The sequence below is a fragment of the Pseudorca crassidens genome, chromosome 14 (assembly GCF_039906515.1).
Source record: "Pseudorca crassidens isolate mPseCra1 chromosome 14, mPseCra1.hap1, whole genome shotgun sequence".
Taxonomy (NCBI): domain Eukaryota; kingdom Metazoa; phylum Chordata; class Mammalia; order Artiodactyla; family Delphinidae; genus Pseudorca; species Pseudorca crassidens.
Genome location: NC_090309.1, coordinates 57,199,005 through 57,212,930, shown reverse-complemented (window position 1 = coordinate 57,212,930; position 13,926 = coordinate 57,199,005). Strand labels below are relative to the sequence as shown.

Here is a 13,926-nt window from a genome sequence, read left to right as displayed (position 1 = left end):
TTGTACCTGAGGCTGTAAGTTATCTGGGTCCAAGGATTTGCCTTTATCCACAAGAGACAGTGTTCTTTTTCTATCACCTCACCTACATCTGGTTTCAGGGCCTTCCTTCCAGTTTACTGGCAAAGACAAAGCTGAAGCAGGAGTTAAAAAAAGTCTGCCCTCTATCACCTTATACCATCAACCCCTTCCTCTCTCTAGAATTTTTCTTAACCAACAAACTAAGGGGCTTTTATCTGCTATTTTGTAGTCAGGATTATCCCCATTATACAGACTGACAGCCTGAAGCACTAAGGGGCCCACTTTTTCGTGCCACATTAATCAGGAGGCTTTCCCCCACGTATTTTAGCTTGTTTATAATTCTATGACCTCCCTCCTCCTCTTATCAATTCAGGCTCCTCTCATTTGGCTCTAAAGCCTGCAGCACGGTAGCTGCAAGGTGGACCTCCAGATCCCTTGACTGGATAGCAGTCAGGGGAGAGGAGGTCAGAGTCCAGGAAGGTCTCAGGTCATAGGCTCATAAGGCCAGAGAGGACCCTGGGTAATGTCCAATACCTTAATTTGATAGAAAAGGAAACCGAGGGTGTGACCTTCAGAGAGGTGAAGTCAAAATAAAAGCAAATGTCAGAGCTCACATTAGAGCATAAGATTCCTCAAAGGGCAGGTAAAACAGAAAACCCAGCTGAGCCTCCTTTCTACATAATCAGTAACCAGTGGGATATGAAATATGGCTCCAATACTGTAAGACTAGGAGTCCCTTAAGTACTTCATAGATACACAGATCTGCTAAGACACAGTGTCTCATTTCACAGTTAGTTTCGTTTTTAGGTTAATAGTTCAGCCTCTGTGCCCAAACCTGGGCTACGCAGAGAAAGGTACCAAAAATGAAAAACCGAAAAAATCCATAGCTGCTTCTCCACGGAAAGAGATTAGGATTTATTTGGAGGGAATAAGTATTGAGCATATAAATTACAATATGATTCAGTAATGATGACTAGTAAGATAAGAGATTTAAATTAATGCTATAGCTATTCAGAGGGAGAGAGGATTAAGAGCTGGGGTGGAGAGAAAGGGAGGTGGGTATGCCTTCTTTCCCAGCAGTGTCTCAACAGCCCTCTGCCTGATTTCTTTCTCTATAAAGCAAATCCTGCCTTCTACTTATCACAAGGATTCTGGGAAGACAGAACAGATAGAAATGTGCAACCTTGGAGGAAAGTTCCTGGTATTACAATCACAAATGAAGGTGGAAGCCGACTACTGTCTACTGCAAAACCCCAACTCTACACGATGGCAAGGAAGATCTTTCAACTTCATAACCTGGGTAAGGAGTAAGGTGATAATTCTTGCATTATGCAACTTTCAAGGAAAAGAAAACAAGAGTCAATATTATTTTCCAATATCATAGGCTTAAAAGGCCTAAGTCTTAGTTTTTGTACTCCCTACCCCTCCCTTCTTCTTACGACTGGTACAATCAAAAGGTTCCATGAAATATTTAAAAAATACATAAAATGCATATTTTCCAATTTTTGTTTTGATTGTTGACTACATGTTTCAATATCACAACTAAAACAGTTTCCATTGCATACATAGGTCGCTATGGGTGATTTCCACTGCCACGTGTTTAATTAAGATTGTATGGTTATTTGTACCTCAAAATTTTTCACAAAACAGAAAGGCAGATTTCACTGAAAATTTACCTAAAGTGAACAATGATTGAAATGATTTGGAGAAAAACATACCAAAAGTCATTTGCAATGAAAATAAGTCAAAAAGGGGGGAGGGTGGGGAGATCCTTTTAAAAGCATACCAGAGTGAACAAAAGGCAGTAGAGGGATTTAATCCGATGCGGAGACCTCAGTTATCTGCAATAGAAGGCACTTTTTGCCTCACACACACAGGTACCACACTGGTCCAAGGAGGGTACAGAACCTTGCTCAAGCATCACAGCTAGTGAATAAGTGGCAGAGCTTAGAAAGAACCAAGTCTCTTGAGTCCAGGGCCTTTGTTCTGTTCAGGACTGCCAAGGTTTGAGGCATTTTTGGTTTCCTACAGCTCGTCAATTCAAACTTGAAGCTTGCTTGTGAAAGGGAATTCCAAGGTGTGTGTCCAGAGATATTCTGGTCTCTAGAAAGCCCCGGACACGTGGGCACTAGTGAACTGTAATCAGGGAGCTAGTCAGGGTCCCTTTTAAAGCATGCGTCACTCTACTCTGTGGTGTCTGGACTGAAGGGGGTGAATGGCCTTAAATTGAAGGCATCATCTCTGCATGGAAGAGGGCTGTGTATCTGGATCCAGCACAGCATTAGGCACATAAAATACACTCGATTTGAAAAAACCTTGTAAACAGAACACTGGGATTAACATGATCATTTCTGTTCCAAGATGATGCAACAAATCATAGCTGTGCACACACATAACTGTGGAAGATCCACATCAGAAGCTTCTAAGATTTAAGTTAACAAAGAAAGGCAACAGAGATATAAGCTTGGATTCCCAAATGTGGAATAAGGGACAAAGGTACAAATAATACTTCCTAACACCTCACAGAGAGGAAGGAAATGGCAGGTAAGTATATGTAAAGCAAAGGGAAATAAAAAGCTGTCATCAGGGCTTTTATTTTTTTTTTAATTTTTTTGCGGTACGCAGGCCGCTCACTGTTGTGGCCTCTCCCATTGCGGAGCACAGGTTCAGCGGCCATGGCTCACGGGCCCAGCCGCTCCGCGGCATGTGGGATCTTCCCGAACCGGGGCACGAACCTGTGTCCCTTGCATTGGCAAGCGGACTCTCAACCACTGCGCCACCAGGGAAGCCCTCATCAGGGCTTTTAATCTTCTCATTGTACAACTGATTCACTTTAGCACAGTCAGAGCAACCTCTGTGCTACTCCCACTAGCTGAAAAATTTTGCTTTAGCTGAACTCAGAGTATCCAAGAGCCTGATTAGAGCTCTTCCAAGTACGTAAATTAATACTAGCAATGCCACAAAAATAAAACACTGCCCATCCACTTGTGCATATATCCGTCTTTTCAGCCATTATCCCAAGTCAACACAGCCTAATCTTTACCATGATTAGAACCACAAACACTGCCTGGATTGGCAGGTTTTTATGATCAATCTTTCACTTTCTTCATGAATAATTTTCTCAGAAGTATTTTAAATCTAATGTGTATAGTTTTACCAAATTCGCTATTAAAAAAATCTTTTTATATAGTTCATCTCTCTGGTGTGACTGTGAACATTTTAGGGTAGCACATGGTTGTCCTGGCAGTAGGTTGATGAAACCCAAAACTGGGTTTTCTAACTGTAAATCTAGGATCTTTCTACTTTCTTTTCAGGAAAGAAAAGCCAGGCTTCTTCTATCCCAGGCCACAGACTGGCCCCAATTACCCCAAGCAATGATCCCACAGATGTAAGCCTGAGAGAAAGCCTGCACCCAATCAAGCCACTGCCACCACTGGAAAAGCAAGGTCAGGAGCAGACCCCACTGCAAGTGGGGCATGACTTCTACATCGTGAAAATAGCCTGCACTTGGATCCACTGCCTAGATACAGGCTCCTAATCGCTCCTAGTTGCATAAATTTCAGGGCCCTTGGGGCTACTCAGTGTAGCCAAAACTCTTAACTACACAAAAGGGAGTTGGATATTTTGGTGTAATAGAAAGAGGATACCCAACACTCTTGACAAGCCCTACAGTCTTGGGTTCATATTCCAACTCTATAACTGAGTCGCTTTCTGAACCTCAGTTTCCTCAACAGGTAAAGAGAGGTGTAACACCTCCTCTCAGAGTCATTGTTAAGCAAAACGCCCAGTTCAGTGCCTGGCAAACAGTGGAGACTCAACAAGGTTGGTCTACTTCCTACTGAATTCTCTGCTCAGAATATTTTCTTGCTTGTTCTCTGAATTCCTGGGTCAAAAGCTACTTCTGATAAACCTCCCGAATAGCCTAACCAAGTTCCAAGTATAGTTTATTAAAATCATCTCTATGTGTGTGGTTCTGATAATGTTTGATATCTCAAATTCAATCTTGCTACTCAATGTGTGATCTGCAGACCAGCAGCCTCAGCATTACCTAGAAGTCTGTGTGAAATGCAGAATCTCAGGCCCCACCCCAGACCTACTGAATCAGAATTTATGAGATCCCCAAGTGATATGTTTACATCTTAAAGTTTGAGAAACACTGCCTATAACATACTTGGACATTCAATAAAACAGAGCCTACGGACACTCTAAGGAATCCGCTATGGCACTTTCGCTGCTGGTGGTGCTCTATGAATCTTTATTCAAGTAGAAAGCAACCACTGATTAAGGCATTTTCACTGGAAGGACAGGAGAACTGTACATTTCTTTCTTTGTGTTTCTGAGTTAAGAAAAAGAAGATGCGCTAAGTACATTAGCCTTAAGGCAATATTTAAATCTCCTATGTTCACGTGATCTTTGTATATGTAATAAGTGCTCTGAGTATAATTAGTAATATGAGCTTTCTGATTATATGTAAACCAATAAATAACAGGAAGGATACTTTCAACGTAGTAACTTCTGGTTTCTAGGATGTAACACCTATCAGATTGATTAGAAATAAGCTTCCACAGGGCTTCCCTGGTGGCACAGTGGTTGAGAGCCCGCCTGCCGATGCAGGGGACGCGGGTTCGTGCCCCGGTCTGGGAAGATCCCACATGCCGCGGAGCGGCTGGGCCCGTGAGCCATGGCCGCTGAGCCTGCGCGCCCGGAGCCTGTGCTCTGCAACGGGAGAGGCCACAACAGTGAGAGGCCCGCGTACCGCAAAAAAAAAAAAAAAAAAAAGAAAAAGAAATAAGCTTCCACAAATTGGATGTTCTCAACACAGGACGATAAAGTTCTAAAGCGTGTCTTTGTTTCTAATGTACACTGTGATTCTGTACATGTGCCTCCCCCAACCATCAACTTTCTGAATTATTTTTTAGTTCTTTCCAGTTATATGTGAAAGTACAATTTTTAAATGCTCCTGAAAGTTAAATTTATGACCCAAATTCCTAAAATGAATCACCAAATGCTGGATACGGGAGGCTGGTAACTCTGTGTATCAGGAAACAAAAACCAATCTGAGTGAGTCATCTCTGTGATCACAGATAACACAGCCACAGCCAGGGCTTGGCGCAAACAAATGGCTACAGCAATCACACACCAGAATCTTGTGTTTAATGGTTTCTCACATTAAAATGCATCAGTCAGCTCTGTGAAACCAGGAAGTGGAACCCAGGACACCACATAAATAACAAGTACACTCTCTTGAGTTGGTTATATTTTATCCTTCTGCTGTATTTCAATTTTTGGTAGATACATAAAAATGAAGGTACTGTTTTGTCAAGAGGTAAGCAGAAAGGTAAAAGCTAACTAATATCACAGGTTTTCTGAAATATTTCATAAGAAAATTTCAATACTTTTTGGAGGCCTGTTTATTGAGGCCTTTGATCCAAAATGAAAAAGGTGATCAGAAGCTGGCGAATGCCTCAAAAAAATGTAACAAGAGGAAGTAATAGGCTGTGGAAGCAGAAAAGCCTGTTATCATTTGATTCCATGTGTAATCTTTATGCATGGCTTTTTCTCAGGTACTCCAAGCTTGAAAGGGAAGATGAGTGGGAAGTGAACTCGGGCTACACAGCACTGCCATCTAGATGTTGCCCCTTGCAACCACCAGCAAACTCCTCCAGAGTGAAGGACCAGGTGTCCTCTTGAACCCCTGGACAGGGGATATATGCCAGAACTGAGCCTGCCCCATGCTGGCCAGGCTCAACACAGGGATAATGCAAACACCCAGGCTATGTTTATCAAAAGGGGGTATCTCCTATCAACACCACACACCCATTAGCAGGCAGGACTCCCAGAAAACACTGCTTAAACAGTAGACATGAGCTCCTAAACCCACCATCTGAAACACTGGAGACCAGTTGGGGGCAATGGCAATAATCCCAGGCCCCTGCCTTCACAAGAATCCTCTCAGAGTAAAAAAAAAAAAAAAAATCTATAATTTCTGAAATAGAAACAGGATTAAATAGCTCCATAAAGCCCCCATGCCCACTCCCATTATTTCCATGAGGCATACACTACCTCATAATGAAGGGAATAAAAGGTGCCATGCTGAGAGCAGAACAGGCGCCATCCATCGGGGAAGGGTAGAGCCTCCCCAACACCAAAAGTAAGAGAAACATGCTGGGATGATGGTTTAGTTCTCCTGTATCACTGAAAAAAGAAAAAAATTATTGTACATAAAAGATAGGCAAGGCACTATCTTCAAACGTTTTTCTCATTAAATAATTATGTATGACATATAAAGTGAGACTATGATCAGCAATAATTTTCCTTTTTGCGTTTTTTTCCTCCATTCACTTCATATTTTCTTAGTGTGTAAATGAGGAAGAAACTGGCAAAGCCGTGGATTGGGCTTTTGCACAGGATTCTCTTCTCAAAGCATATGATTTGATAATTCGAGTCTGCTGTTTTGATTTCAGCTGTTCAGACATTAGAGAGGTGTTTATTCCAGAGTATGAAATGTGAAACTTTTAACATCCAAATGTACTTAAGAAAGCGTGGACAGTCACTTACTAGGGCCAGAAAAGCCTGTCTGCACAAATTACTAATGTGAGGAAATGGATCATAAACAGAAGTAAAATTCACTGATGCGATTTTATTTTCTCATTACAGACAATTGGTATAAATTCATGCCAAGTGCAAAAACTGCTAAAAGAATAAAATGGTCCATGCTCTAAGATGTCCATTCTAAAAATTATACTACCAGCCACAGAATGTGATTGAAAAGACAATGGTGAACTTTTTTATCTGCTCTGATCAGACTGGAAGCCCTCTTAATAGCATTATTTTGTGTTTCCAGGGTCACTGGCCATCTTCACTCAAGTAGAATAGTACCATTTCTGATCACAAGTGACCAGATTAGTCAGCTGCAACAGGCCAGTGATAAAAAAAATGACAGGTGTGTGTTAAAGCAAACTCAATATGTAAACACACAGATTTTGAATATAAGAGGAAGAAAATGATTCTTAGAAGACATCACCATGTGCTTCTAAAAAGCTAACTCCTATAAAACACTAAAAACTTTAAAAATAGGATTTTTAAAATGTAAAATATAATATAAAACCCGGATTTTATACAACCTTTCAGGTACATATCTACTACAGAGTGTCAGGCAACATGATGTATTTAATAAAGACGCACTTAAAAAAAATCCATCTATGTTTACAAGGAAGGAGCTGATTAAAAATTGCTGCCTGAAGGGAAAAATCTTGAAGTAATTCACATCCTTGATTTCACTTTGCCCCACCCTATTCTCTTCTTACCTGTCCACGGTATTGGCTACAGTTTCCAACTGTTTGAGAAGAAAGGGATAGAGTTCGGGGAAACGAGAGAAAAATTCACTCCCTGTCATCCTGTGGAGAGAGAAAAAGAGATAAATTACTATCATTTATTCCTTCTGATTTGATAATAAAGCCTTTTAATTTATTTTTTAAAGAATGACAACAAAGATCATTTGTTTGAAGATTTAATGAAATAAAGTTAAGAACAAAACTCACATCTGAAGAATTTAACAATCAATAGAAACAAGAGATTTAATTTGGATTTTGGAAATGCTCTTAACGCATGGAATTTTATCTCAAAATTTAAAATTACATACGCTTACAAGTATTTAATATTAACTTCTGACAGAGAAGAAATATGCAATTTGTGAAAATGCCAAGTTTCCACAATTGATTTGGACTCTGAGTATAGTCAGCACCTGGTGGACTGAGACTGACTCAGCTTCAGTAGTAAGGGCAAATGTAAAACGAGGTTTCTCGAAGTCGGCACCAATGGCAGCTTGGATGAGCTCCTCTTTGTTGTGGAGGCTGTCCTGTGCATTGTAGAGGGTTTAGCAGCCTCCACAGCTTCTACCCACTAGATGCCAGTAGCTCAACACCTCCTCCTCCCACCAGCTGACAACCAAAAATATCTCTGGACATTGCCAAACGTACCCTGAGAGGGAAAAAAAGGTTCCTAGCTGAGACCCACTGGTCTGGAGCACGGTTATCAGAAGACATGGCATGTGAAGCTCTGGAGCGCCAGTCTGAGAGGGCTACCTTTTCCCTCTTTATAAATACTGCCCCCTGAACTCTGACAAGATTCTGAAAATAGGTCCTCCAACTGTACAACCGACAAAAAAGCTCAAGCTAAACATAGCGTTTGGTGTTAAGTACTGTCTCCAAAACTATTAAAGAATTACTCTGAAGGGGTAACATAAATATTCCCCAACTTGCCCTTCTTAGCAACTCTAGATGCATGCTCCTATTAATGAAGATCCCAAATATCATTGTTTAAAAATTGGGGTTAAAAAAATTGGGGTGTATTTCACACACAGTGAAATGCTCAAACCTTAAGTGTACCATTCGATCAATTTTCACAAATGCATACACTCATGTAATCCAACCCTATGAAGCCTCAGTAATTTTCCATCATCCCAGAAAGTTCCCTTGTGCCCCTTTCCCAGTCAATTCTGAATCCTCAAAGCAACCATGATTTGATTTCTATCACCACAATTTGGTTTTGTCTATTCCAGAATTTCATATAAATGTAATAATGCATTACATAACTTTTTGTGTCTGGCTTTTTTCACTCAGCATAAAGCTTATGAGATTCATTTATGTTATTCAACATATCAATAGTTTGATTCTTTTTGAATATACAAGGTTGTTTATCCATTCTTCTCTTGACAGACAGGGACTGTTTCCATTTGTTGGCTTTCATGAATAAAGCTGCTATGAACATTCTTACACAAGGTTTTTTGTGGACATATGTTTTAATTCTTCTTAGAAAACTGACTGTTTTCCAAAATAGTTATAGCATTTTACACTCCCAACAACAAATAAGCCTTCTAGTGGCTCTATATCCCTTCCAACATTTGCTGTTGTCTTTTTTCCATTTTAGCCATCCTTGTGGGTATGTAGTGGTATTTCCCCATTATTTTGGAGAGAAGTGATTACTTTTGTTTGTTGCATACTTTTTAAACCTTACCACATGTTATAAATTTTCTTTTATACCTATTTCATATTCAGTAAGATCAAATTTTTTAAAAAGTCCTTACTCTATCCCTTACTTTATCCCTTATTCTATCGTTACTTTATCCTCAATAAATAAGTTACAGATTTATTGAACATTTATTGGACATTTTATGTTAAATAAGCTCATATCCTTTTTGTACTTATTAGATATTTTTATGGAAAAAATTAATAAATATTATAAGAAACACACTAGACTGCCCAGTGCCTCTCCTCATAGAAAACTATGCAAAAGTATCTTAGCTTTCTCTTATAAAAAATTCAGTGCATTAAGTACTTACTTTTCGTTTGATTTTTTTCCCCCAACAAATATGCATATTACATATACTGCTGTGCACCTTGGTTTTTTTTCATCTAAACTACATCTACCAAGTCATTCAATATCAGGCATCCTGAACTATTTCTTTCCATTTAATGGCTGCAGAGTAAACCACATTATGGTTGACTGTAACTGATTTAATCCCTAATGGTTAGGGCTTTGGGTTGTTACCAGTCTCTTGCTGTTACAAAGGATAACATGTATAAATTTCATCGTTAATAAATCGCAAACCTGGGCTTTGCAAGGTCAATGTTTTATTGAGGGGGAAGACAAAACAATTCCACTACAGGCTATGTTACATTCCTTACCACCTCCAAGCAAAACTGGTCAAGAATATCAGCTTCCATTTTTAGTAGAGTCACTTAAAAATAAAACTGTAAGAGTTCAGTACTGGGATCCCTGAGTACATTTGCTCATACAGAACATCTCCATCTACACAACAAAGCCTGGTGGATATCTCTTCTCAAGGAATCAGTCACTAATTTCCAGGGGAGTAAGTCATTCCTTAATGGCCTGATATCTCTTGGTGGAATAAGAAAGACAGGCATTCTCACTTAAGTAGACCATATGGTTGCTATCACCATCATCTAGAAATTGCCTTGATAAATAACTGGCTCTGCTGACCATGATAATGCCAGAGAAAAGGGCTGAGGAGCTACTATTCTAAAATTAAAACTTTTTTTTTCTTTTTTGGCTGCACCGTGCAGCTTGCAGGATCTTAGCTCCCCAACCAGGGATTGAACCCAGGACTTCATGACAAGAAAGTAGAAAATATAGGATGACATACGATTTTTTAGAAATCTGAATGCCAGACTAGATAGATTCACCTGTCTTACAGGCACTGAAAGTATCTGAATAGGAGAGAGAGGTGACAAGAGCAGACAGACTAGAGAGAGTAGAAATGTGGTGACCCCATGGACATTCACTAAATGTGTACCTTTTCACCTCAACTACAGCATTAATATCTACAGGCATCTATACTTCCCTGCATCTCTCTTGATACACAGCACAATACTATGTACATGCTGGTTGACTGGTAAATATTTTGGCAATGAATGAATAAGTAATATTAGCCACAGAGGAAAAAAAAATTCTAATATAGTTGACCTCAAACCTATGCCTTATGCCTTTTTTCTTCTCTCAGTGACTGGTACCCACCCAACTGACACTTAACTACTCACCCAACCTGCCAAGCCTGAAACTCCCAGTACACCCAGTCAACAGGCAAATCTTGCTACTTCTACCTCCAGGGTATCTGTTGAGTCTATTTCCCACCATCCCCACTGCTTACAGGTCTGACCACCATTATTTCTTGCCTAGATGCTATGTCAGCCTCTCACTTGATCTCTTTGCCTCACATCTTCCCCCTCTGTAACTCTCTGTTGTGATAAGAATTCTCTCTTTAAAATACAAAGCTAATCATGCGACATTAGGAGATTAATGGCTCCCTACTGCTTTTTGGACAGTCTAAACTCTTTAGCCTGATTTTCAAAGTTCTGCTTAATCTGACTCACTTGTCCAGCTATCTCTTGCCTCTCCACCTTCAAACCCAGCCATACAGAGTTTCTTTTGGTTCTATCAACATTACATGCTCTTTCTAGTCTCCAGATGTTGGCAAATATACTTTCTGCTAGGAACACGTCTGCCCTCCCCCACCCCAGACTAACTCCAAATAATCCTTCAATTTGAGGCTTAGGCCAGCTTCTTCCAGGACACCTTCCCTGATGGCGCAAATGTGGGTTAGGTGCCTGACATTGGTCTTACACTATAATCTACAACCTCCCCATATATAGCAGTTCATACATAGAACTTCCAATTTACTTATTTCTCCCACTGATTACACGTTCCACACAGGCAGAGACTAACTATATCTATCTTATTTCTCCATATTATCTCAGGTACTAAGTATGACGCTCAGTTCACAGCTGGTGCTTAATAAACAGTTGCTGAGTGAATGAAGCTAGACGAAAGAGTCCTTGACAAAGTCAAGGAGAAAAGGAATTATGACTAAGATGGTAACAAATTAATAATTTCTTAAAGTGCATCCTTAGCTATATCTAAGGACATTCAGAATCATCATCTGAATTAATAAACTGAGTACCTTGCCAGGGCTCGAAATGTTCTTAAACACAAATATACAAAGCTCATCTCCCTGGTTTGCAAACTGTTTGATTCTAGCTCCCCCAAATAAGCCAACAGGCTGATATGTTACCTCCCCAGATATAGCAAGCCCTGGGGGTAAATTCACCAGTGACAGGCATTTCAAACCTGTTTATCTACGTGGCCAAAAACTAGCCCAGCAACTTTACAGGAAACAAGAGAAATGATAAAAAGGAAAAACTGAACCTCTGTAAGTTCAAGCTCCTAGGAAGACAAAGGAGACCAGCAAAAACTCTGAATGGGATAAAACAGACAGACACAGGAGAAAACAAACAAGCCAGGATAGAGAGTGAGAATAAGCAGCTTCAACCTTGGAACTGTCAGACTACACAAAAGGTGAGTTATTCCCTATCCCACCAGGTAAGAATTAGGCAGACACAACCGATGAGAGGCTCTTGGGGGAAACACAGAAGCTGCCTGAAGAAATCTACTTGCCTTGCACCAAGAATAAGGTGTCAGGAGCACAGAGTGGCTGTGATCTCCACCAAGGCGCTCCTCGGTCTACCATGTTCAGTGCTGGACTCCCCCAGAGCCCAGCTGGGGCCGAGAACAGAGTAGGCTAGCAAGAGAGGTTTACTGAATGAAAGAAAATGCTTGCCTGGCACCATTTTGTTTTATTTCAAAAAGCGATTTTAAACGTATTCCAGCACTTCTTATTTATCGAGAAAAAATTAGATAATAAAGAACACTGCAAAGAAAAACCTAAAATTCACCACAAACACACTACCCAAAGATAGCTACCAGTCTGTTTTGAGGTCTGTCTATACCTTTCTCCTCCTTACATACTGCTCAATAATCTGTTTCTTACACTTCACAATATATCAAGGACACTGTTCCATTATCAATCTGAACCCATTTTAAGGTAGTAGCCTCTGTGTGGTACGCTCTCTGTGCCTCTCCTATGCTTGAACATAGGTTTGGGGCACTAATCCAGACACCATCCAGAACAACTCATCCCGTCTTGGCTAAGCTGTGTGGGGAGAGCAGTCCTAATCCAGCCACATTCAGTGCTGCCCTTTTGTCTGCACATTCCACATCTAATCTTGGTAATGCCAAGAGAGTCTAGTTTTTGAGGGCATCTGAGCTTTGGTCATTTTGGTAGTCTGTGAATCCACCCTGCCATCTAAAAGCCTAGAGGAACCTTCAACTGAATCAAGCTTCTATTTCTCTTAGAGAGCTGTATCCTAAGATCGGCCACACATATGAAAAGTTGAAATGCCAGAAGCACGTGCTTCTGAGTTTCACAAAAGTATCAGGATGAAAACTATCAAGCAAAGAAATGAAGCACTTGGGGAAACGTGTTAAAAGTAAAAATAAGGCATATCCACCCCCAATTCCTACATACATACCCCCTATCATTCTCAATCATCTCAGGAACAGGGATCAACAGTGTAATAATGTACAAAGGTATAAAAAGAGAAAGCTAACAAGGGCAAGCAAAAACATGCAGGAGTAAGGAAGTACATAGTAAATAGCAGCAAAGGCAGAGTTTGTGCCTGGTTTTAAAAAAAACAGGACTTAATTCACAGGCCATGGAGAAAACACCATAAAACTGGTCATTAGATGGAAACAAATGATGAAGGCACAAGCCTGGAGGTTTTCAGTCTGTATTTGAAATGGGAACCCAATAAACTATTAAAACCTAGCTACTCCCCAGATTCTGGCCTATAAATCCACCCCAGAGGGGAGAAATCAGCTAAGGGCCTATGTCCCCTTGCCACGGTGATTGCTGATAAAAACAGCAAGCTCATCTTAAGAAAAACAGTGCCCCCAAATGCAAACAAACCTACAAAGAAGACAAAGCACACACAAACACATTTCAAAGGATGATCAAATGCAAACTCATAAAATAGAAACAACTAATAAGAAAGAAATCTGGATTTGGACTCCCACCAGGAGAACCATGTCTGACTCCATTTCTAGAATCCTCTCTCTACCTCTGACTGGAGCTGACACCAGAATTTCTCCCTAGAGTACTAATAATTAAGCAAGAATAAGTGACTGGATAAAAGGGATGTCAGGGGTCCCAGGGTCAGAATCTTATACCCAAGAAGCACTTGTAATCACTGTGATGGATCCACCAGGAAGTCCTGTTACTAAATTTCAGGCAAATGGTATAGGAAGTTAAAGGAAAGCCATCTTTTTCAGGGCCTCCGTTCTAAGGGTACTGACTCTGACCAGGTCTCCTGCCAGTCTCATCTCCCTTCTTAACCTCTGTAGATAGCCATGAAATTCTTGGCCACATCGCATGTTTTTCTAATCCTTCCCTTCAGGAACTGCTTTTCAGGTGGAGAATCTTCCAAATCACAAAACCAGCCATCACTATACTCTACCCAGGGAGGGAAGTTAAAGGTCTTGGTTCTGGAAGTG

General features: G+C 40.4%; 1 protein-coding gene across 4 annotated transcripts in view; it reads right to left on the bottom strand.

Annotated features, from left to right (window-relative positions):
* Positions 1-13,926, bottom strand: part of THADA (THADA armadillo repeat containing) — a 314,473-nt gene that overhangs the window by 172,208 nt on the left and 128,339 nt on the right. For all 4 annotated transcript variants that reach the window (XM_067703121.1, XM_067703123.1, XM_067703125.1 and 1 more), the window contains 2 exons: positions 7,326-7,415; positions 6,082-6,213 (listed from right to left, as the gene is read on the bottom strand). In XM_067703121.1, coding sequence (XP_067559222.1) covers positions 6,082-6,213; positions 7,326-7,415 — 222 coding nt within the window. The remainder of the gene's footprint in view (positions 1-6,081; positions 6,214-7,325; positions 7,416-13,926) is intronic.